This window comes from Lagenorhynchus albirostris, chromosome 3 (assembly GCF_949774975.1).
Source record: "Lagenorhynchus albirostris chromosome 3, mLagAlb1.1, whole genome shotgun sequence".
In the NCBI taxonomy this organism is placed as follows: Eukaryota; Metazoa; Chordata; class Mammalia; order Artiodactyla; family Delphinidae; genus Lagenorhynchus; species Lagenorhynchus albirostris.
This window is the reverse complement of record NC_083097.1, coordinates 12,477,293-12,500,933: the sequence shown is the minus strand read 5'-3', so window position 1 is coordinate 12,500,933 and position 23,641 is coordinate 12,477,293. Positions and strand designations below refer to the sequence as shown.

General features: G+C 44.7%; 1 protein-coding gene across 1 annotated transcript in view; it reads left to right on the top strand.

Annotated features, from left to right (window-relative positions):
* Positions 1 to 23,641, top strand: part of ANKH (ANKH inorganic pyrophosphate transport regulator) — a 142,968-nt gene that overhangs the window by 93,542 nt on the left and 25,785 nt on the right. Inside the window, exons 5-8 of the mRNA XM_060146884.1 lie at positions 4,098 to 4,268; positions 6,478 to 6,612; positions 8,724 to 8,816; positions 12,499 to 12,594. Of these exons, the coding sequence (XP_060002867.1) occupies positions 4,098 to 4,268; positions 6,478 to 6,612; positions 8,724 to 8,816; positions 12,499 to 12,594 (495 nt within the window). The remainder of the gene's footprint in view (positions 1 to 4,097; positions 4,269 to 6,477; positions 6,613 to 8,723; positions 8,817 to 12,498; positions 12,595 to 23,641) is intronic.

Sequence of the window (23,641 nt, the reverse complement as noted above, 5' to 3'; positions counted from 1 at the left end):
TGACCTCATTGCCTACCTCACTGAGAAATTTAAACCCACATGCCTACTTTCAGACCCTTGCCTCATCTCCGTTCCCCCTCCCATTCCAGGAGAGGAGGTGTCCCTCCTCTGTCCAAGGCCACTTCTTCCTCCTGTGCCTTGAAGCCTATCCTGTCCTGCTTTCTCAGGAACCTTATTTGATTGGTTATCAGTGACTCCTTCTCTCTCCCCTGGATCATTTCTCTTTGACATGGAAACATGCTCAGACATCTGCCATCTTAACACCATAACGACAGCAACAAGAGGCTTTTTCTCATGTATGTCTTTAGCTACAATTCTCTATTACTTCCCAGCCACACCTTTTGGAAGGCCAGTCTCCTCTCACTGTCTCCACTTTTGCACTTCTCTTTCTTCCTTTTACCTACCCCATGCTGACCTCCACTCCCATCACTTCGCCCACACTGTTCTCACTAGTGACCCTCTTGCCACTGAATCCAGCGGGCACTTTTTGTTGACCTCGTGGATGTCTCAGCAACTCTTCACTCTGTTGACTGCGCCTTCGTCCATGAAACATCCCTTCCCATTGGCTCTCACACCACCACGTCCTGGTTTTTCTCCGACTTCTGGTGGCCGAGCTCATCTACTGACGTGTAAATGTTCCTCAGATCCATCTCTCTCCTTACTGTGTATTCTATTCGTGAAGAATCTACTGCATGCCCTACATTTAAACCATCTGTAACAAGATTGATGATCACCAGATAAATATCTGCGGCCAGGCCCTCTCCTCTGAGCTCTAGACAAGCCATCTAGATAGCTCTATGCTATTTCCACTCACATCCTTCAGAGGCATCGTAAGCCTCAGTTCATACTCTTCATGATCTTGATGATGGTGGTTTTGAATGAATCTGTGCCCCTACCATCAGCTCAGACACCTGGGAGCCACCCTAGGAGCGTCCCTCTTCAGGACCATCCGTCTAAAATTTTTAATCCTAGATGTTTCTTTATCTGCCCTCTTCTCCCCATCTCGGCTGCCCTCGCCCTGGTCTGAGGGATCACCCCTCCCACCTGAACTCTCAGCGATGCCTCCTGACTCGGGCCTGCCCCTCTGCTCTGGCTCTCCTCCGTCCTTCCCCACTGCGGCCACAGGGATCTATTCTCAGTGAAATGCTGGCCATCTCACCCCCTGCCTAGAACCTGCTTTAGAATCACCTCCTGGTGTCCTTGAGATAAAAAGCCAAAATCCTGATCATGGTCTACGAGGTGCTGAAACCCCACAGGCTCTGCTTCTTCCCCAGCCCCGTCACTCTCCTCTTGTCCCCTTGCTCTCTACCCTCCAGCCACTGGTCCTCCCTTGTGACCAATTCAATGTGGCCGAGCTGCCTCCCGCTGGGGGCTTTGCCTGGCTTCTGCCCGGAAGGAGATGCCCTGCCTCGGCTTGCCCCACCTAACCCTGGCTCCTATCGGCCCCTGCCGGCTCCTGCCAAGGTATTGGGTCTCGGCTCAGTTGCACCCCACGTGGGGCGCCCTCCCTCACCCCACAGCCTGGCTCTCCCAGCACCACCACCCTCTGTCCTTCACAGGCCTTTTCACAGGTTGATTACCATCTCTGCCTTCCCCACTAGGCTGTCAGCTCCAGGAGAACAGAGCCTGGGACAATCTTATCTATCATTGAATCCCCAGCACCCAGGACGGGGCCAGCACGTAGCAGGCTTTCCCTGGGAAAATCCTCACCACCGAGGCAGTACGTTACCTGCAGAAAATAGTCCGACAAGGTTTTGAGGATGGTATCAGAATCAAAAATCTTAATTCTGGATTGAATTGCAAAAGGCCCAGGTGTTATTTTAAGTTGGTAAATGATACAACCCACAGCGAAGGTGTAAGAGGTATGGTATGTGTTGGCCACCTGGCATCAAGCTATTAACGACATGAGGGAGGCTGAGAAAACCTTCACTTCGGCCTCGATCGCTACCGGCCCGATGCCTCCTGCCCGCCCTCTGCCACACTCCAGCCTGCTGTCTCCTCAGGCCACTTTCCTGTCATCTCCACACCTCCCCCTCCCTTTTCCTTCACTTCCAGATCCCCTTCCTTGGTCCTACTCGTCTTGCATGGCCATCCTGATGGCGTCACCGGGAGCCTTTCTGGACTGGGCAGAGGAGGGGTTGGTCTTCACATATCCATTTTTCCTCCAGTGTGTTTTCAGTCTCTAAACATGACCATCTTCATTTACACTGTAGGTCTGTGTATGTCGAATCTTAAGCTTGCGGCAGACAGACTAGTCTGTTTGCATATTAGGGCCCCTTAAGGCCTCTGATTAGTTAGAGAAATAAATGGGCATCTTGGTCACATTACAGAACGCAATCTTCTATTCCAAACACAATGGATCCTTCACCAGGTTTCCCCCAGCTGGTCTTTGCATCCCTCAGTTAATACGGTACATTTGTTCCACTGGGAAGCAACAGGCATGGAGACAGCCACGGGCATCTTTATTTCCATCAATGGGCTCCACTGTATCCTCGGTGAAAGTGAATGTGAGTGTGTGATCATGAGCCTGAGTGGACACTCACGCGCCCATGCTCTGGGCAGCCTGGTCATGTCCACGCAGCCAAGCGGTACCTCTGTCCCCTGCATCCCCCTAAGGGCCTCTCTGTCCCGTTTACCGGTTTGAGAACAGCAACCCGGGCACAAGTGTCGGTTTGTGCTACCAGCAAACCTCCTCTAACGTCTCATACTATTACCTCGTTCAGAAGAGTTTCTCTGGATTACCCTGCCTTTCTCTGTCCCCTGTGGCAACTGAACGCACTCATTTGATGAACGGTGCTCGTTCTCCAGCTTCTTTTTTAACTTTCTGTCATCACTGATTTCTTGAGAATGCAGTGATCCGGGTACGCCTCCTTTGGCCAGGATCATTTAGTGGTGGTAGATTTCACAAGCCTATCATTCCCTGGATATTTGGCTACTAAGATTGATGTAGCCCCCCCCCAAATTTAAAAATGAAAAATAAATAAATAACTAAAAGAAGGAGGGGAAAAATGGATACTACTTAACAAAATTCTCTAAGGACAAATACGAAACTAATGTAGGGCTGATATTCAGCTGGTTCTTACCATAACAGCCAGGCCCGTTGTCTGTTCTGTTCAGTTGTTCAGTCTGTTGGTAAATATTTAGAATATTATTCCTGAAAATAATCAAACAGATTCATTGCTGTAGTGGATGGATGGGGTTCAAAGGTACTAGGTAGACTTTTTATAAATCTTGATATTTAATCACTGTGTTCCTCTTCAAAATAAATTAAACAAATAATTTTTTTAAACAAACAACAAAAAAAAAATTGATGTAGCCCAGACAATCTCTCCCCTCCCCCATTACCCTATTTGTGCACTCAGTACGCCTCAGTGGTCTTCCAAACATGTGAATCCCAGGAAGGACTCTGGACAGAGGCGGGGCTGATTCTCTGATTTCTGCAGGATGGGGGGTTAAATACATTGATAAATTTGCTTTAGAGCCTGTACTGTTCAATAGAGATTGACACTTTACTATTATTTCAATCCCTCTTGACTTTGTATTTTTTGACCTATGCCACTTTTGTAAGTTAATATCTTAAATTTTAATTATCTTGTTTTATAATAATTAACATTGGTGCTTTTGCAACATTTTTAGTGGATTCCGTGTTATAAATGTTAATGTCCATTTTTCTGTGTACCATCATTGGTCACTGTTCTATCCTTTGTGGAAGGTCACTTAGGTCCTCTGGTGTGGATTACATGTGTACATCGATAGGACAAAGCTCTTCTGCATCCTTTGGGGTCAGGGAATCCAAAGTTTCTAGACTTTTTTTAATCGATAACCTTAACCAGATGTGCAGTTGCCTTAAAAGAATCTTAATGATGAATATAACAGAATGATCGTGTGCTCTTCCAGTGAATCCCAAATGCATGACCCTGAATTCTCTGAGAGCAGTATTGAGCTGTAGCCCAATACAGTTTCTGTTCTCCTTCTCATCAGTGTCAAGGTTTTTGCTCAGAGATACATCTCACCTGGGTGCAAGAGGTGGGGCCGTGCTTCCATTGATTGGTTCCGTCTTCTCCCTACTGACTTGTTCTTGTTTCCCCATCTCTCAGGTCGTTTTTGTCGCCATTTTGCTTCACAGTCATCTGGAATGCAGAGAGCCTCTACTCATCCCCATCCTATCCTTGTACATGGGTGCCCTTGTGCGCTGCACCACCCTGTGCCTGGGCTACTACAAGAACATCCACGACATCATCCCGGACAGGAGTGGACCGGAGCTGGGGGTAGGTCCTTAGACCTCGAGGACATGCTCTCTGTACATCCAAGTGGAATATAGTTTCACCCCACACGTATTAAACGAGACATCAGTGTAACAACCACATGCTCTGGGATGTTATAGCTCAAGGCCAAGTGCTTCATAGTGTCCACAGGGAAAGACAGTTGGAGAACTGATGAACTCTGGAGATGAAAGAGTCCTTAGAGGTCACTCTCCAGCCTCCTTACCTCCATATGAGGAGACCAAGTCACAGTGAGTCATGTTAGGCCAAGGAGGAGACACAACATTGACGTCCTCCTTACTCTCTGTTGTCAAAAGGAAGTCATTCTGTTCTCGACAGAGATTTTAGGACCCCTGGTACCACTGAACTCACATTTGATATTTTTAATTTCACACCAGGGATCCAGGCTGTGTTTGTACTTTCTGTACTGGCCAAACACAATCACTCATTCAGGTGCCTTCTATGGAGGGAGCAGAGTATTTAGGTACCACAGGGCAACACAGGAAGTTTTTAAATACGGTCTCTGGCCTCAAGCAGCTTTACGTCCCATTTGGCTTATCCAGCACAGAAGCAACATTCAGACATGAACCCAAGAAAGTACAGAGACTGCAATGGGAGTTCAAGAGCTTCTCTCACTGAGGCTGAGAGAGGGTAGATATGGATGAGGTCTAAAAAGCCCCCCTGATGGAGGCAGAGCTTGGCCTGTGCCTCGAAAGGCGAATATGGTACAAGCAAGATACAATCTTATACAAGTGACCAAAGTGTTCTTTTCATCATCATTATAAACAGTATCTGATTTATATGTTTGCTAATTTCTCTATCCTTAGGTATCATTTGGGTTGGTATCCATCTAGATATAAGGCAGATATGCATGATTATGTATATATATATATATATTTTATATATATATATTTATATAAATATGGCCCTGAATAAATTACCACACTCCACCCCTTGATCCCATCTTTGACCACATGTTACTTTTGTCATGTCAAAACAGTAATTGCGGGACTTCCCTGGTGGTGCAGTGGTTAAGAATCTGCCTGCCAATGCAGGTGACAAGGGTTCGAACCCTGGTCCGGGAAGATCCCACATGCCGCGGAGCAACTAAGCCCATGTGCCACAACTACTGAGCCTGCGCTCTAGAGCCCGCGAGCCACAACTACTGAGCCCGTGTGCCGCAGCTACTGAAGCCCACGTGCCTAGAGCCCGTGCTCCACAACAAAGAGAAGCCACCGCAATGAGAAGCCCGTGCACTGCAACGAAGAGTAGCCCCCGCTCACCACAACTAGAGAAAGCCCGTGCGCAGCAACAAATACCCAACGCAGCCAAAAATAACCAAAAAACCAGTAATTGTATTGACCACCCACCTTGATCTGAGGTCAGGCCATCAATAGTATCAGATCTAGGGCTTCCCTGGTGGCGCAGTGGTTGAGAGTCCGCCTGCCGATGCAGGGGACACAGGTTCGTGCCCCGGTCCGGGAAGATCCCACATGCCGCGGAGCGGCTGGGCCCGTGAGCCATGGCCGCTGAGCCTGCGCGTCCGGAGCCTGTGCTCCGCAACGGGAGAGGCCACAACAGTGAGAGGCCCGCGTACCGCAAAAAAAAAAAAAAAAAAGGGGCGCACATCTTTGCTGTAGAATTCTTAATAAGTCGCCTTCTTATTACCATGCTTTTGTTTTGCTTGTGCTTCTAAACATTTACATGACTTCTGTCAGAGCTTTGAAAATAGGAACCTCTGAGTAGATTTATATAGTGCCCAAATAATTAGGCACATTTGTGAGCAGACTGATTCCAAAATAAAGTATAACAATGTTTTACTTCTAAGAGTTACGTCTTACTGACATGGCTTCTAGCCATTCAGTTTGGTAATTTAAACAGAAACTAATTTCCAGCCTGTTTCTTGGGCTATGAAGTTGGGTTCTGCTTGGGTTAAAGTTGCCCTGTTTGGAAAATAGGCGTTTGGATCCATCAGGCTTAAATGTGTGTTTTGATTTCACAGTAGCTTGCCAGCTGTCTGAGTTCATTTCTATTAAGACTGTACATTTTACTTTAATTCAATTTGGCTTGTCTACAGAGGCTTTTTCTATATTATTTTTAAGTATAGTGAATTGACTCGTGATTGATATCGAAAGAAAAGGCTTTGACTCTGAATTGTTTTTTTCTATTCTGCTTCCAGAGTTCAGTGAACTTTTATCCCCTTTTCTTGATGCAGGGAGATGCAACAATAAGAAAGATGCTGAGCTTCTGGTGGCCTTTGGCTCTCATCTTGGCTACACAGAGGATCAGTAGGCCAATCGTCAACCTCTTTGTTTCCCGGGACCTTGGTGGCAGTTCTGCAGCTACGGAGGTAGGGCAGCTTCTGGGGATGTGGGTACCCACTGTCGCAGTGTAAAAACTGGGTGCAGGGGAGGTGGATTACAAATTTGTTTCCAATTCCTCTTGAGAGCTCAAGAAATTCTGTGATATTAAATTATGTGACACCTTCACACAAGGAACCCATAAGGATCTCCATCAGTGACTTAGAATCATGTGATTTTATATTTATTTGAGTATGGGAGAAAACATCTCCTTCGTCCTTCTCTTTTACCACATGAGAAAACCGAGATTAAGGACACACAACTAGCAAGAAGCTGGGCTAGTGTTAGAATCCAGATTTTCTCTCTCCACTCAATGGCCTCTCCACTTTCCCATGGAGTCAGCATGGTACCTCTTCGCAGTAGTTGCAGAGGACAGCGGAACATGCCATGCGCAGCAGCAGAAGTGAAAGTACCAGGGGGTGAAGGGCTGCTGCCTCCGTTTTGACCCGCCTAGTCTCACCTGTCCTTTCTCCACCTCCTGTACCGAGCCTACCGTGGCTTTATGTACTCTGGCAATCTGCCCTCCTCCAAAGGAGGGTCTCCATTATTTACTCAACTCAAGAAACTGATCTGGAAACTGGCAGCTCCACTTCTTTCCATCTTTCAAGTATGGTATGAACAAGTAGAATGACTTCATTTGTTTCCTCCTCCGCTGCCCTCTGGAGAATTAATTGTCTCAAGAACTGCTGATCCTTCAGGAAGGCTGGTGGCTACCCATGAGAGCCTCCTGTTTACACACTGCCCTTGAATGCACTGTCAGCATGTTTCCAGGCTGAGGGCTGCTGCCAGTTTCCATGTCCTGGGAAGCAACTCATGTTGGCTTGGAACAAGCAGCACATAAATCACAAGCAGAAGGCTTTCCCTTGTCTCCATTGGTTCCTGGATTTTGTCTGTTGAATCATGAATGCCATCTGGGCTGGCTTCTGTAACAGAGCAGCTTTTTTACTTCAATACTTCAGTTTCAGCTGCCCAGTAAAAAGTGTGGGACCCCCATCACCTGTGTGCTAGAATTCCATCTTCCCCTAAGAAAAGCAAGACGTTATACATTTGAGCCATTTCTAAATGGCCTCAGTGCACAGAGACAGACCTTAGCATTAGGGTGACAGAACTGACATAAATCGATCGTCTGCTTCTGATAATGTCGGCACTTATGGACGTTTCACTGACTCCCGACACCCCTGCACGATGGGTGTCGTTATTCTCATGGTTCTGCCGGAGGAACAGAAACGGGGCCTGAGAGCGTTCGTGCTTCGCACAGCTGGGAAGTGACGAAGTGAGGTTTGAATCCAGGGCCGCCTGATGCCACCACCCACTCCTCACAGCAGTGTCTTCACCCGCTGGGGACCCACCTCGCTCACGGTCCTGGCATCACTGTTACGGTCATTAGAACAGACGAAGCCTGATTCCTCCTGTCCTAGCTAGTTAGGGAGTTGAACTTCGCCAAAAATGTAGGTGCTCTGTTTTAAATTTTCTTCCTCTTCATTCACCTAAGAAATGAAACTCTCATTTTCATGGAAGAACCTGTGAGCCTTCCTATGAAGTATTAATTTAGTTTTCTTAAGTTAAACATCAAAATTGGGCTCTCCTGGCTGAACAGATTGAAAGTGAGTTGAGTTGGGTGGAGGATACCATAGAGCCATCGACCAGCGCACACCGTCAGCTTCCCTGGGGGATGGCGTGGAGGCAGAGCGGTGGACGCTAAGTGCAGAGTCTCCAGAGAGCAGGGGTGGGGCTCAGAATCGCATTTTGAGACTCAAGAATTGGGCTAGACTAGAAGGTTTGGTTTAGCTCAGTGAGAATGTGGTGGACCTGGGTTGAAATCTTGGCTTTCTCAGGCAGTGATCTGGACCCCTTCCTCACTGGATTCATGTAAAACAAGACTCATCCCCCTGGTCTCAGGTGCACACCCTGGGTCCACTCAGCCTGCTCCCGGGATGCAGGGGAGCCCCTGCCCCTTCCTCCTGCTGTCACCCAGGGTGGAGTGACCTGTCAGTGGGGACCACACCCGAGATGGCTTGCTCTGCCACGTGGCAGACGGCAGGCAGTGGCTGGACACAGGCTCTGCGGATGCCCTGCTAACTGCCGGCTCTTCCTCTTGCAGGCCGTGGCAATTTTGACAGCCACATACCCCGTGGGTCACATGCCATATGGCTGGTTGACGGAAATCCGTGCTGTCTACCCTGCTTTTGACAAGGTGAGAACCCCGTGCGCCGTGGTTTCTGAAACACACTCTTTAAAATTAGCGTTTGATAGACAGGGATTGCCGTTGACGGGCGCAGTGATGTTTCTAATCTCACCTCGCTCTGCAAGATTAATGAGGCTTTGGGGCTGGCGGAGGAAACTCAGAAAATAACAGAGGCGAATTTACACTTGCCTTGATGCCGCTCCCATGATGCCTCTGCAAACCGATACTCACTTCAAGGTTATTCCTGTCAAGAAATTATTTGCAAAAGGGAAATTATACTCTCAAAAAATTTTAGTATATTGTATTTCATTTCTCTTTTGTTGTTTTTTAGTTAAACCGATACTTTATAGCAGATGTGAAGGTACAGGAAGTTCTGTGCTTAAGTTCATAAGCTTAAGGCTGTCTTGCAGGGTGCTGGGGTACATGCACACCGAAGTTGTCCATGCAGCAGCCATGGGTCCAGGCTGGTTGGCATGCAGCGCAGTTATTCCAGCTGGAAGCTTCTGGTGACGGCCACTGTGTCCTTCCACAGCTGTTGACACAGCCCAGGAAGGCACATACGCCTTCAGACCTGTAACCTGAGGCCAGGTCAGGACTGACCTGCGTGCAGATCATTTGAGAAATGCCTATTTCATTAAAGCTTAATTATTTGAACCTGTAGACTTGTATCCTGAAACAAAGAAGTAGAAAAACAGACCCCCAGCAAGACAGTGTACAATGTTTTAAAATAAAAAATAGGAAAGAAGCACAGAACCTGCCACTGGTACTCTTAATAGCAACTGTTTGGCCTTGAATTTCTATAGAACTAGCTCAGAGCCATTGCTGATATCATTTCATGTGATCCCATAAAGAGCCCTAGGAGGTGAGGAGAGGAAGCCTCTTCACCAGGGTCCCCAGCTGATTACGTGCCTCTATTCCCACACCTATAGGCAATCACCCACAAATAGCAACTCACCTCCAAGTGCTTCAGGGACGGCCCCCACGCAGCCTAACGTGAGAGAGGGTAGGCTATTGCCCAGAACTCTTTACTGGGTGTGGAACTTCCCCAGTAAACTATAAGCTGGACCCTCCACTGATTGCCAACATTCATTCACAACATTAGGATGCAGAGCATTTCCGAAAAAATTCTTTTGACTCCTGCTTCCTAGGCCTTTGAGAGTGGACTTCCGAAGGCCTGAGTCATTTGCAGGAGAGAGCTGTGTTTGAGTGGGTTTCATCCACTCCATTGATAGAAATCAGTGTTTTCATGTCAAGGAACATGTGTATAGAAGTAAGTCCTCAGAAACCAAAATGGATATAAGTCATCTTGCTAAATGTCTAGCTCTTGGAATATAAGATTATATAATAAAACTCAGTAGCAGGTTCTAAAGTGTTAGAACCTCATAGCTGTGAGTGTCTCATCTGAAATTGTTTTCGGCTACATTAAAGTAGTAAAGCTTAACAATACAGCGCTATACAGTTTCACTAAGAGCGTCCAAGATAAGCATTATTTTATTCACCATCACAGAGGTTAGGCACTACACAAAAATTCTTTTTTTTTTTTTACATCTTTATTGGAGTATAATTGCTTTACAATGGTGTGTTAGTTTCTCCTTTATAACAAAGTGAATCAGTTACACATATACATATGTTCCCATCTCTCCTCCCTCTTACGTCTCCCTCCCTCCCACCCTCCCTATCCCACCCCTCTAGGTGGTCACAAAGCACCGAGCTGATCTCCCTGTGCTATGCGGCTGCTTCCCACTAGCTATCTATTTTACATTTGGTAGTGTATATATGTCCATGCCACTCTCTCACTTTGCCACAGCTTACCCTTCCCCCTCCCCATATCCTCAAGTCCATTCTCTAGTAGGTCTGTGTCTTTATTCCTAAAAACAAAAAAATTCTTTTGAGGAGCGTACCTCTAGCCAGATGCTGGAGTTACTCAGAACCCTTTTGAAACCTCCCCCATTGTTGCCATGCATTCCACTGCGCTACTCCAAGCCATTCCCATGAATGCCGTCTATTCACCCGAATCTTCAGACACCTCTGTGTGGACTTCCAGAATCTGCTGCACTGACAGTTGAAATCCTTAGCCCCCTTGTGCGTTCCAGAATAAGAGATTTAAAATTTCTCGCATAACTTCTGCTGTTTCTAGCTAAACAGTGAGCTGGGAGAGTTTTCCACTCATCCAAATTCTCTCTAATGTTCAGTTATTATATGCAAAAGACTATGTTTCTGCGAAAGAGCAGATGGGGCAAACAAGGTGAGACACAGATGCTAATCTAATGATATGTGCTAGTTTATTCCAACCGTACTTGTAGAAATATTTGCTATTTTAAAAATAAAAGCGCACCTGAAGGAGCTGGGGCCCGTGGCTGCCACCATGGGTGGCGTGTGCATTTGGAGGTTCCTAATTCTTCCCGGCCTGGTCTCCTTCTCGCCCAGGCCACCGGGGCACCACCCTCGCAGATCCTTGGGGGAGAGGAGATGGAGAGATATCCTACCTGCTGTGATTTGCACTGTGCACAGTCTGTTTTTCAGAAAAGCAGATGTGCTTTAGAGACTGGAGTTAAGAAAATGTCAACCCCTCCAGAGGTGGCATAAAGGGGAAGGGATTCGAGAGATTGCCTCAGCCTCTGAAGGGAAGCAAACATCAAAAGCTCTTTTGCAAGTGGGACCTGTAACACCTCTGCTTGTGTGTCTTTCATTGGGCTGGATATGGGAGCCAGGGGCTCGCCGTTTGTTCTTTTCTTCTTTTGAATTTTATTTTATTTATTTTTTTATACAGGAGGTTCTTATTAGTTTTTGTGAGCCGGCTCTGGGTCTAATGGGATCCGTAAGGAGGCTGGCGTTGTTTTTCCTCTGCTGCCTTTCAAGGCTGAGGGCCGGACGCTCGTTTAGATTGGGTGATGGGCACGCCTAGCAGTGACCCTGGGACGGCCCCAGCAATCCCTCGGGCACGTGTCAGAGGACCTCTGGGCCGTCTGCATCATTTGCTTACATTTCAATCTAACAAAGCCTGTTTGAACATCTTCTCTACTCAAGAAAGATGGTGCTAAGTTGCAGGAGCTAAAGAGATGGGTGAGGGACTTCCCTGGTGGTCCAGTGGTTAAGACTTCACCTTCCAGTGCAGGGGGTACGAGTTCAATCCCTGGTCGGGGAGCTAAGATCCCACACGCCTCGCTGCCAAAAACCCAAAACATAAAATAAAGAAGCAATATTGTAACAGATTCAATAATGACTTTAAAAAAATGGTCCACATCAAAAAAAAGGTCTTTAAAAAATAAAATAAACAGATGGGTGAGACACACAGTCCTTTATCTCGGAGAGCAAACGCGCACCTCACAGGGCCTTGACACGTGCCCTCAAATACGGGCCCAGATGCCACGCCTGTCTGCAGAGCTCCAGGGCAGTCGGGAACTGCGGGATGGGCTGGGGCTCTGGACTACCTGGGTGGGCACCCAGCGCCCAGGAGAGGGGACTCATTCAGGAGACACTGCCAGGCGTTCAGTCCAGAACCCCCTCTGGTTAGCATTCATGTCCAGAAACATGACAGCTGTCTGAGAGAGACTCAGAGTGACAGCTGTCTGCCAAGCTGTCACTTGACATCTACGCTTGAGACGCATCAGATACAACAGAAACGAGATGCTCTGTAAGGTGCACGTGTGGTCAGCCAAGGATAACGTGGAGCCTTTTCTTGCCCCCCTAGAATAACCCCAGCAATAAGCTGGTGAGCACGAGCAACGCAGTCACGGCAGCACACATCAAGAAGTTCACGTTCGTCTGCATGGCCTTATCGCTGACGGTAAGGAGAGACCCATCCCCGCCCCCACCTGTGTTTGTTTTTGGAAAGGGGGGTAATCGCCATTTTCAAGGGAGAGTTCCAGGAGTCCATAATACGATGTTGTGCTAGATTAGATAACAACCTCTTCGAGACATTTTCATCTCAAAATATGAGCGATCGTCGTTCAAGGAGGGCGTTGAGTCTAAGAATAGAGGGTCAACTTCTGGCGTTTCTAAGGGCTTCTTACGTGCTGAAGAGAGGCAGGCTTTGCCTTTCATTTTTCATACTCTTACTAATAATTTCCAGCCCATTTTTAAATACCCAGAGTCAACTCTATAACCATCTCTGTCCCTTTTCCAAATTTAATTGGTGGTGTTTGTTTCGCTGGTAAAAGTGCCTTTGCTCATACGTTTACGCTGATATATCCTCCCCATTTATTTATCATTCAACACTTGCTTGTCAAGCACCTACTGGATCCCAAGCCCTGCCATCTTCAGGGATACTGGTGTGAACAAGTGTGGATAACACCTCACTGTTGGCAGGGCCTGTCAGTGACTCTGCACAGCCTTAAATAAACAGCACACATCCTTCCTTTGTCAACTCCCCTGGGTAATTCAAATGTAAGAGACATAACGTTCAAAAAAACATGGAAAAGATTCCTGCATGCTCTGTAATCCAAAGCACATGGTGTATAATTTAAGGTTGTTTCTGACATTTATCAACAGTCGTAAGAAAATAACATTTATAATCAACTTCACATCGTAGACTGTGCCTTTTGGGTTCTAAAGATGGAGATGAGAAGAGGATAAAAAGAAATAGGGGTCTTTTGAACTCAGTTCCTTGTTTGTTGTTGTGACTACCTGTGTCCTATTAAGTCCTGTAGCAGTTCTCCATTTTTATAGTACAATGTAAGAATGTAGCAGAAATGCCTGGGTGTGTGCAGCTCCATCATAAATGACTGATAAGGAGGACGTAAGGCAATAAGAGGTTTGGGGACATGGTGATGACAGGAACACACTGACCATGGTCCCTCTGGCCATTATCACAAGAACCACTTAGCTAGATAAGCCCTCATAGTGGTCCTTTGAAATCAAGCCCGACACACATTTTAAGCCTTTTATGGATTTTTTTTTTCAAAAACCCACAGCTTAATATTTGATCCATTGATCCAACACCTGAATAGATTGTATCAAGGGCAACACAAGTTATATAGCCCATCACCTAACACCTCTGACACTGAGTCATGACCTTGCATTCTCAGCTGTCCCATCACTCCAGCCCAGCCCTTCCCTCCATTCCTTCCCTCCTGAAACTGGGAAACTGCAAGGGCGGTGTCAGAAGCCTATTCCAGGCCACGTCCCCGGGATGGGGGGGATCTCTGGTAGCATGCCTGCCTGAGTCAGGACAGGTTGCCCCCGGCAACCCTGCTCTCCTGGCTGCATTATTTCTCCCTGTGGTGGGCAAGTTTTTCCATAGTTCCCTAAAATATTAGCGAAACACTGCACAACCTTGAAACCGTTCAAAAGAGTATTTGGGGGAAAAACAGAGAAGATTTCTGTCCCAGGAACAGACCTCAGCTTTTGGAGACTGTGTTAAGTGACCGGGAGTTGAGAGCTCAGCTGGTTTCGGGTACCAGGCTCTGTGACTGCAACCTCGTCTGTCGCCGAGAGCTGGGAGCTTCCGGTTGTTCCTCGCTCTGCTATCCAGAGTCCGGCCGGGTCTCCTCTCTCTGCATTTAAACCTCCTCCCGCAGCTGTGCTTGAGTCCAGTGGAGAACTTTACCAGTCTGGGTTTAAGGATATTCCTTTCCTCCTTCAGTTCACAGGCAATAACCTGTACTTCTCAAACAGGAGCAACAAGTGTATTTTGAAATGATAACCAAGTAAGATCTAGAAAAATGCTTCGATTTCCCATGTAGAGGTTTTATTTACTTAATAAGTTCAATTAGTCTAATCCTACCATCTGCAACTAGAAGTTACAGATCTATCTCAGGGTAGATTTGTCACCGTAGAAACAGAGACTCAGAATCCTGTGTTGGAAGGGAACTTGAAGATGAACTGATCAAATCCCATGATTTTTTAGTAAAGGAAATGACTCAGAGAGGATAAGAGGATAAGTGACTTGCCCCAGGACAGACCAGTACAGACCGGCAGACCTCGCTTTATTGCACTTCGCAGATAATGCATTTTTTTTTTTTTACCAGTTGAAGGTTTGTGGCAACCCTGAGTTGTCAGATGATGGTTAGCATCTTTTAGCAATGAAGTATTTTTAAATTAAGCCATGTACATTTGTTCTTTAGACATAACGCTATATTGTACACTTAAGAGACTACAGTATAGTGTAAACATAATTTTTATACGCACTGGGAAACCAAAAATTCATGTGACTCGCTTTGTTGCAACCTGCGCTTTATGGTGGTGGCCTGAAACTGAACCTGAAATATCTCCAAGGTATACCTGTAAATAATAAAACTTGAGTTTTTTTCCTTGCTTTATCGTGATATTCACTTTACTGCAGTGCTCTGGACCCAAACCTGCAGTATCTCAGAGTTCTGCCTGTAACAACTCCAGCTGGAAGCCAGACTTCCCAGCTCATTCTCTGGGGCCCTTTCCTCTGTATTGAGCTGTTTCCAACAGGCAGGAACAGATATCTGGCCCTGAGGCTCTGGACTGAGGCACTTGCTGGCATGCTTGAAGCGGTGGTTTCTCCAACACTAAAAACAGCAGTATCTGAGTTTGCAGCTTATGGTGTGTCTCACATACGTTATCCTTATAACGATTCAATCAGTCGGTCCAACATCTTGGCTAGAGGAATTGCCATTAAAAGTTACACAGAAAAAAATGTTAGGGCTTTTTCCCCCTAAATTCAGCGTTTCACTGTCACTATAAAGCATACACCTTTTTACAGTATTTATTCATTCTTCACATCTGTGATTCCTTGGAGGCTCTGAACTTCCCTAGGCAGGGTCTGTGGCTTAGTCACCTCTTATCCCCAGGGCTTAGCATCCTGCCCAACATAGAAGGGGCACAGTAAGCAGAACACAAATACATGACTCAACTAATACTTACCTGTGAGATAAGGATCAGAAAGGCACCGATGGCACCCGCCCCTCATGAGCAACAACCTCCTCATTTATACTCAGGTTATCCTATTTTGAAAGCTTTGAAGATGCCCTTTACTCCCAAGTCTATCTTCCCTTTTTTAATTTTGAAATGTCTCAGTGTCAGGAAATTAACGTAGCAGAGCACTTAAGATCAGCACATCATGTATATTCCAGTGGATGATACGGGGTACCAAGTACGAGCCTTCTGATAGTTCCACAGCTTTCTATGGATCACCTAGGATTAGAGCACTTTCCTGAGCTCTGATCCTTTGGGCATAAATAGCTCTTTTCCCTGGGTCTTTGAGAAGAGCTGACCCCACAGATCCTGCAGACACTTAATGACCCAGTGATGCTACCTGCTTTTCAAACGAAAAGGTGTACTGTCTATAGCAAAAACTCAAATTGCAGTCAGAATGGGTTCACTCTTCAGTCCCTGACACTTTGGGTTCAACATCTTCCTTTGCCTGTGAAAGATACTTTCGACAGTTAGTAAGAGACTAATATTTCAGAATGCTACAATGCATGTATGTGTTTATTCCCTACTATAGATTTTCCATTTAAATTTAGAGTATCTATCCAACTCTAAAAGTTGGTTCTTCCCTCATTTTCTTATCCAGGAGTCTGTCTGATCCAGTGGGCTTCAAGAAAAGCAGCAAATGCCTTCTGCCCAGTTGGAAGAGGAAGTGGATTTAGGAAGCGAGTAGAGTAGGAAAATAGAAGTATTTCTCAAGTAGCATCTTGCTTTCCTGCCTTCAGAGCTGCCTTTAGGAATGCTTAGTGAAGTGCTGGTTGATTTCTTTAGACCATCTGATGCGAATGAGGACAGGGGGAGCTTTAGTTGATCCAGAAGATTAGCTTCAACATGGTAGAACCGTCAGATAAAAATTAATCCCCTCAATAGCAACAAAGGAGTGGGCACGATGCAAACCAGGGTTAGCAAGGTGACTGCAGACTGACACGCCGCTGTTAGGGGCAAAGGAACACACAGTCCAAAAATACGTACAGTTTAAATCGATTTGGAAGAACAGCTTCAGATGGTGTGCTGCTTGGTGGGAGCTTGTGGTGTAGTGGCCACACAGAGGAGAAAGCATCACAGACCAGCCATCAGAGCTGCACAGGAGAAGGCAGGACCACAAAGAATAAGGCTGCAGACGGTGTTGGGGTCAGAAGCAAACAACCAGTTTTGCCCTGAACCTTCTGGTAGAGCCATGGTCTCCATCGCTTATGTGACTGACTATAAAGCCCCATGATAATTAGTGTGTCCTGAAAGCCTGCGTTTCTCTAGTAGACAATCATGGTGATCACAGACAGAGGGTGGTGGCAACGAGCTTGTGATATAAGGAAGCAGGAACATCGTTCCTTCCTCTTGGGGAGAAGAACTGGTAATGCTAAACTTACAGAAACATGGCCACTTGTATACCCCTTGGGACTTACCATGATTCCCTCCTGGATTCCAGATTTGGGGGGAAGATAGTAACCGTGAACCAAGGTAGGATATGTCTTTTCAACAGCCTTTTTGGTGCAAAGGAGCATCCTCAAAAGGTAACAGACCTCCATATTCCGGGATGTTAGGCCAGTTTGCTGAAGCCAATGGGTGGGCTTGCTAAATTTACCAGACTTGCCAACTTACCCCAAACGTGTGTTTGTTGTTTTTTTTTTTTAATTTTTTAATAATTTTCTAATTTTTTACCTTAATTTTTTTAAGGTTCGTAGCAAATCATATTAAATGGGGAAGTTTTAACAGCTTTAGATGATTTTAGTTAAACAGTTTCCATTTTGACTTCACGATGGCATTTTTTAAACATTTGGTGTTTTCTTAAGCTCCCCACTGCTCTAGTTTGGGGGAGCTGTTGCCAAGAGAGGGGGCCCCTCTGGGGCCAGAGCGGTGGGGAAGAATCCTTGCAAAGCACAGGCTGGGCTGCTGCTGAGGCCTCCCCAACCCCCTTTTTACAAGATGGAAGTGGGAGTCCATCCAGATGGATGCTGGTAGGCGGAGCCAGCAGGGCAGCTTTGTGCACAGTCACACCGAGCACCCCCCGGATGCCGAACCCGGAGGGGCAGGAGGGCAAGTGCAAAGAGCAGGAGATGGGAGAGACAATGTCAGAGAGATGGAGGGTGCAGGTCAGAAGGAGAAGTGGAGAGAGACCATGGGTCGGGAAAGAAAGGAGAGGTGGAGAGTCAGAGGAAATGGAGCAGAATGACAGAGGTGGGTACAGTAGACAGTGGGGAGGAGGGAAGGCCCCAGAGACCCCTAGAGCCTTCACAGCCCCCCAGGGCCCTGCCAATCCTTCCAAGACATATTGCTGTAAACTTCAGAAAACTTTAAAAGAGGCAGGTTTCTAAAAAACCAGTAACTGTGACAAATTGTTGGTTGGCCAAATAGGCTATTTTCACAGGTTGATTTTGGGTGAACTGGACTGTTTCAGGATGGCAGGTGTGAAGAGGGATTCTTTTTTTTTTTTAATGCTTACTTATTTATTTATTTATTTTCTTATTAGTCATCCATTTTATACACATCACTGTATACATGTCAATCCCAATCTCCCAGTTCATCACACCACCACCCACACCCCCCGCTGCTTCCCCGCCTTGGTGTCCATACGTTTTTTCTCTACTTCTGTGTCTCAATTTCTACCCTGCAAACCGGTTCATCTGTACCATTTTCTAGGTTCCACATATATGCGGTAATATACGATATTTGTTTTCCTCTTTTTGACTCACTTCAATCTGTATGACAGTCTCTAGATGCATCCACGTCTCTACAAATGACCCAGTTTCGTTCCTTTTTATGGCTGAGTAATATTCCATTGTATGTTTGTACCACATCTTCTTTATCCATTCATCTGATGACGGGCATTTAGGTTGCTTCCATGTCCTGGCTATTGTAAATAGTGCTGCAGTGAACATTGGGGGTGCATGTGTCTTTTTGAATTATGGTTTTCTCTGGGTATATGCCCAGTAGTGGGATTGCTGGGTCATATGGTAGTTCTATTTTTAGTTCTTTAAGGAACCTCCATACTGTTCTCCATAGTCGCTGTATCAATTTACATTCCCACCAACACTGCAAGAGGGTTCCCTTTTCTCCACACCCTCTCCAGCATTGTTGTTTGTAGATTTTTCTGATGATGCCCATTCTAACTGGTGTGAGGTGATACCTCATTGTAGTTTTGATTTGCATTTCCCTAATAATTAGAGATATTGAGCAGCTTTTCATGTGCTTCCTGGCCATCTGTATGTCTTCTTTGGAGAAATGTCTATTTAGGTCTTCTGCCCATTTTTGGATTGGGTTGGGTTTTTTTGATTGTTTGCAGTTTTCTGTTCGTTTGCGGTACGTGGGCCTCTCACTGTTGTGGCCTCTCCTGCTGCGGAGCACAGGCTCTGGACGTGCAGGCTTAGTGGCCATGGCTCACGGGCCCAGCCGCTCCGTGCCATGTGGGATCTTCCCAGACCAGGGCACGAACCCGTGTCGTCTGCATCGGCAGGTGGACTCTCAACCACTGCGCCACCAGGGAAGCCCTGGGTTGTTTGTTTTTTAAAATTGAGCTGCTTATATATTTTGGAGATTAATTCTTTGTCCGTTGATTCGTTTGCAAATATTTTCTCCCATTCTGAGGGTTCTCCTTTCGTCTTGTTTATGGTTTCCTTTGCTGTGCAAAAGCTTTGAAGTTTCATTAGCTCCCATTTGTTTATTTTTGTTTTTATTTCCATTACGCTAGGAGGTGGATCAAAAAAGATCTTGCTGTGATTTATGTCAAAGAGTGTTCTTCCTATGTTTTCCTCTAAGAGTTTTATAGTGCCCGGTCTTACATTTAGGTCTGTCATCCATTTTGAGTTTATTTTTGTGTATGGTGTTAGGGAGTGTTCTAATTTCATTTTTTACATGTAGCTGTCCAGTGTTCCCAGCACCACTTATTGAAGAGACTGTCTTTTCTCCATTGTATATCCTTGCCTCCTTTGTCATAGATTAGTTGACCATAGGTGCGTGGGTTTACCTCTGGGCTTTCTATCCTGTTCCATTGACCTATAGTTCTGTTTTTGTGCCAGTACCATATTGTCTTGATTACTGTAGCTTTGTGGTATACTCTGAAGTCAGGAAGTCTGATTCGTCCAGCTCTGTTTTTTTCCCTCAAGACTGCTTTGGCTATTCGGGGTCTTTTGTGTCTCCATACAAATTTTAAGATTTTTTGTTCTAGTTCTGTAAAAAATGCCATTGGTAATTTGATAGGGATTGCATTGAATCTGTAGATTGCTTTGGGTAGTAGAGTCATTTTCACAATATTGGTTCTTCCAATCCAAGAACATGGTATATCTATCCATCTGTTGGTATCACCTCTAATTTCTTTCATCAGTGTCTTATGGTTTTCTGCATACAGATCTTTTGTCTCCCTAGGTAGGTTTATTCCTAGGTGTTTTATTCTTTTTGTTGCAATGGTAAATGGGAGTGTTTCCTTAATTTCTCTTTCAGATTTTTCATCATTAGTGTATAGGAGTGCACGAGATTTCTGGGCATTAATTTTGTATCCTGCTACTTTACCAAATTCATTGATTAGCTCTAGTAGTTTTCTGTTGGCATCTTTAGGATTCTCTATGTATAGTATCATGTCATCTGCAAACAGTGACAGTTTTACTTCTTCTTTTCCAATTTGGATTCCTTTTATTTCTTTTTCTTCTCTGATTGCCGAGGCTAGAACTTCCAAAACTATGTTGAATAATAGCGATGAGAGTGGACATCCTTGTCTTGTTCCTGATCTTAGAGGAAATGCTTTCAGTTTTTCACCATTGAGAATAATGTTTGCTATAGGTTTGTCGTATGTGGCCTTTATCATGTTGAGGTAGGTTCCCTCTATGTCCACTTTCTGGAGAATTTTTATCATAAATGGGTGTTGAATTTTGTCAAAAGCTTTTTCTGCATCTATTGACATGATCATATGGTTTTTCTTCTTCAATTTGTTAATATGGTGTATCACATTGACTGATTTGCATATATTGAAGAACCTTGCATCACTGGGATAAATCCCACTTGATCGTGGTGTATTGTTGTGTTTTAATGTGTTGTTGGATTCTGTTTGCTAGTATTTTGTTGAGGATTTTTGCATCTATATTCATCAGTGATTCATCAGTCTATAATTTACTTTTTTTCTAGTATCTTTGTCTGGTTTTGGTATCAGGGTGATGATGTCCTCATAGAATGAGTTTGGGAGTGTTCCTTCCTCTGCAATTTTTTGGAAGAGTTTGAGAAGGATGGGTGTTATCTCTTCTCTAAATGTTTGATAGATTTCACCTGTGAAGCTGTCTGGTCCTGGACGTTTGTTTGTGGGAAGATTTTTAATCATAGTTTCAATTTCATTACTTGTGATTGGTCTGTTTGTATTTTCTATTTCTTCCTCATTCTTCATTCTTGGAAGATTATACCTGTCTAAGAATTTGTCCATTTCTTTCAGGTTGTCCATTTTATTGGCATAGAGTTGCTTGTAGTAGTCTCTCAGGATGCTTTGTATTTCTGCGGTGTCTGTCGTAACCTCTCCTTTTTCATTTCTGATTTTATTGATTTGAGTCCTCTCCCTCTTTTTCTTGATGAGTCTGGCTAATAGTGTATCGATTTTGTTTATCTTCTCAAAGAACCAGCTTTTAGTTTTATTGATCTTTGCTATTGTTTTCTTTGTTTCTATTTCATTTATTTCTGCTCTGATCTTTATGATTTCTTTCCTTCTGCTAACTTTGGGTTTTGTTTGTTCTTCTTCCTCTAGTTCCTTAGGTGTAACGTTAGATTGTTTATTTGAGATTCTTCTTGTTTCTTGAGGTAGGCTTGTATAGCTATAAACTTCCCTCTTAGAACTGCTTTTGCTGCCTCCCATAGGTTTTGGATCATTGTGTTTTCATTGTACTTTGGCTCTAGGTTTTTTTTGATTTCCTCTGTGATTTCTTTAGTGATCTCTTGGATATTTAGTAACGTATTGTTTAGCCTCCATGTGTTTGTGTTTTTTACGTTTTTTACCCTGTAATTCATTTCTAATCTCATACCATTGTGGTCAGAAAAGATGCTTGATATGATTTCAATTTTCTTAAATTTACTGAGGCTTGATTTGTGACCCAAGATGTGATCTATCCTGGAGAATGTTCCGTGCACACTTGAGAAGAAAGTGTAATCTGCTGTTTTTGGATGGAATGTCCTATAAATATCAATAAAATCTATCTGGTCTATTGTGTCATTTAAAGCTTCTGTTTCCTTATTTATTTTCATTTTGGATGATCTGTCCATTGGTGTAAGTGAGGTGTTAAAGTCCCCCACTATTATTGTGTTACTGTCGATTTCCTCTTTTAGAGCTGTTAGCAGTTGCCTTATGTTTTGTGTTGCTCCCATGTTGGGTGCATATATATTTATAATTGTCATATTCTTCTTGGATTGATCCCTTGATCATTATGTAGTGTCCTTCCTTGTCTCTTGTAACATTCTTTATTTTAAAGTCTATTTTATCTGATATGAGTATTGCTACTCCAGCTTTCTTTTGATTTCCATTTGCATGGAATATCTTTTTCCATCCCCTCCCTTTCAGTCTGTATGTGTCCCTAGGTCTGAAGTGGGTCTCTTGTAGACAGCATATATATGGGTCTTGTTTTGGTATCCATTCAGCAAGCCTGTGTCTTTTGGTTGGAGCATTTAATCCATTCACGTTTAAGGTAATTATCGATATGTATGTTCCTAGGACCATTTTCTTAATTGTTTTGGGTTTGTTTTTGTAGGTCCTTTTCTTCTCTTGTGTTTCTCACTTAGAGAAGTTCCTTTAGCATTTGTTGTAGAACTGGTTTGGTGGTGCTGAGTTCTAGCTTTTGCTTGTCTGTAAAGATTTTGATTTCACCATCAAATCTGAATGAGGTCCTTGCCAGAGAGTAATTTTGGTTGTAGGTTCTTCCTTTTCATCACTTTAAGTATATCATGCCACTCCCTTCTGGCTTGTAGAGTTTCTCCTGAGAAATCAGCTATTATCCTTATTGGAGTTCCTTGTATGTTATTTGTCATTTTCACTTGCTGCTTTCAATAATTTTTCTTTGTCTTTAATTTTTGCCAATTTGATTACTATGTGTCTCAGCGTGTTTCTCCTTGGGTTTATCCTTTATGGGACTCGCTGGGCTTCCTGGACTTGGGTGGCTATTTCCTTTCCCATGTTAGGGAAGTTTTCGACTATAATCTCTTCAAATATTTTCTCAGGTCCTTTCTCTCTCTCTTCTGCTTCTGGGACCCCTATAATGCGAATGTTGTTGCGTTTAATGTTGTCACAGAGGTCTCTTAGGCTGTCTTCATTTCTTTTCATTGTTTTTTCTTTATTCTATTCCGCAGCAGTGAATTCCACCATTCTGTCTTCCAGGTCACTTATCCATTCTTCTGCCTCACTTATTCTGCTATTGATTCCTTCTAGCATAGTTTTCATTTCATTTATTGTATTGTTCATCTCCGCTTGTTTGTTCTTTAATTCTTCTATGTTTTTGTTAAACATTTCTTGCATGTTCTCGAGCTTTGCCTCCATTCTTTTTCTGAGGTCCTGGATCATCTTCACTATTATTATTCTGAATTCTTTTTCTGGAAGGTTGCCTATCTCCACTTCATATAGTTGTTTTTCTGGGGTTTTATCTTGTCCCTTCATCTGGTTCGTAACCCTCTGCCTTTTCATTTTCTCTGTCTGTCTGTGAATGCGGTTTTTGTTCCACAGGCTGCAGGATTGTAGTTCTTGCTTCTGCCGTCTGTCGTCTGGTGGATGAGGCTATCTAAGAGGCTTGTGGAAGTTGCCTGGTGGGAGGGACTCGTGAAGAGTGATTCTTAACAGGCTGCTCCAGGGTGGGCTTCATGACCCCAGATTCGAATTATGCTGAGGTCATGGGACTGTGCCAGGGTCTCCAGGCTGTGTCCCACTGGCCTCCCTCAGCTTCAGCAAATGGAGGCTACGTGGTGATGGCCCCAGCTGCAGCAGT